We start from the raw sequence: 1,383 nt of genomic DNA on the forward strand, positions 1-1,383 counted from the left end.
CTAGAAATGTTTACCGCTAAGAAGCTGCACAATTTTGTTTCTTATTTGTGTCATTTTAAAGCCGTATATGAGCGGATTGACAATCGGGGGAACAAAGAGAAATTCCATTGCCATAAAGTTTTGAGCACTTTGTGATATTTTTGAGCCAAATCTGATGTACAATGAATCAAAAAGTAAAGATCCACCAAAGGTAATTAAGCAGAACAAATGTGGCAGACATGTTTGCATGAATTTACTCCTGTTCTCTTTAGATGTTCGACAGGTTTTAAGCAGATAGATATAAGACCACACAACAAAAATCAGATGACCTGCGTAAAAGGTGTAGTTAAACGCTGGAACAACAACATGCGCTACAGAGAAAGAGCAGGCAAGCTGACCAATCAAATAATTAATACAGTAGATCTTTGGTATGTGTGAACCACATAACCTCAATGTCATTGTAGTTGCTGAGCCTATAAATATTAAATATATGGGTATGAACCAAGCAAAAAACAAAAATACACAAATTCTGTGCTTAGTCATTACAGAATGGTACACTAGAGGTCGACATATTGCCACATATCTGTCAAAGGCCATGAGGACAAGTATAGAAAAATCAGCCCCAGCAGAAGAATGAATGACAAACCCCTGCAGTAGACATCCAGCATAAGAAATAACATGAGTAGTAGACAGGAGGTCCATGAGGAATTTGGGGTAAAATCCTGCTGTGCCATAAAGTCCATTAATGCACAGATTACACAGGAAAATATACATGGGTTCATGAAGACTCTTATCCACAATAATTGTCACAATAATGGTCATATTTACCAGCCAGATCACACAGTAACACAATAATGTTAGAACAAACAGAATGATTCTGTACTTTTCAATCCCACTCAGCCCTGACAGAGTAAACACAGTTATAACCGAATCATTATTCATCGTATTCAGATTGAGTACAGCAGCACCATCCCTGTTAGAAATCTAAGGGAAGAAACAACAAAGTGTTAATGAAGCTGAGTGAGAAATCTGCCTTCCCTGAACCTACAACCACAACATGCATCTAACTCAATTTACACAGAGCGTAAGTAAAGACCAGGAGGAAACTGCCTCAGCCCAGTTTACCACAACAGTTATCCAACACTGTTTTCTTCGTATTGGCTGAGCTGTCATTCTTACATTAGCTTTTATATCCTCTTTAGACCTTAAGGGCCCGATGTATTGGGAGTTGCAACATTGGTTACTATGACAGAACAGTAAGAACAACAATAACAACAAAAAAAAATGGTGCATTTTATTCATAGACACTTTTTGAACCACTGCAAGACAACTTATGGTTGCACAAAGTAAAGTACAGATAGATCATAAAATCAAATAGAAGCAATACATACAATCTAAGATAAA

At 37.2% G+C, this 1,383-nt stretch overlaps 1 protein-coding gene across 1 annotated transcript; it reads right to left on the reverse strand.

Moving 5' to 3' along the window:
• LOC115412834 (olfactory receptor 4P4-like) lies at window positions 1-921 on the reverse strand. Its single transcript, XM_030125491.1, has one exon. It carries the CDS (start codon window positions 919-921, stop codon window positions 1-3), a length of 921 nt encoding a protein of 306 aa, XP_029981351.1.
• Window positions 922-1,383: the final 462 nt, after the last annotated feature.

This window comes from Sphaeramia orbicularis, chromosome 21 (assembly GCF_902148855.1).
Source record: "Sphaeramia orbicularis chromosome 21, fSphaOr1.1, whole genome shotgun sequence".
NCBI lineage: Eukaryota > Metazoa > Chordata > Actinopteri > Kurtiformes > Apogonidae > Sphaeramia > Sphaeramia orbicularis.

What these genes read in the sequence shown, in the direction of transcription:
- LOC115412834 (XM_030125491.1), bottom strand. Translation starts at nt 921, where the DNA reads ATGAATAATGATTCGGTTATAACTGTGTTTACTCTGTCAGGGCTGAGT.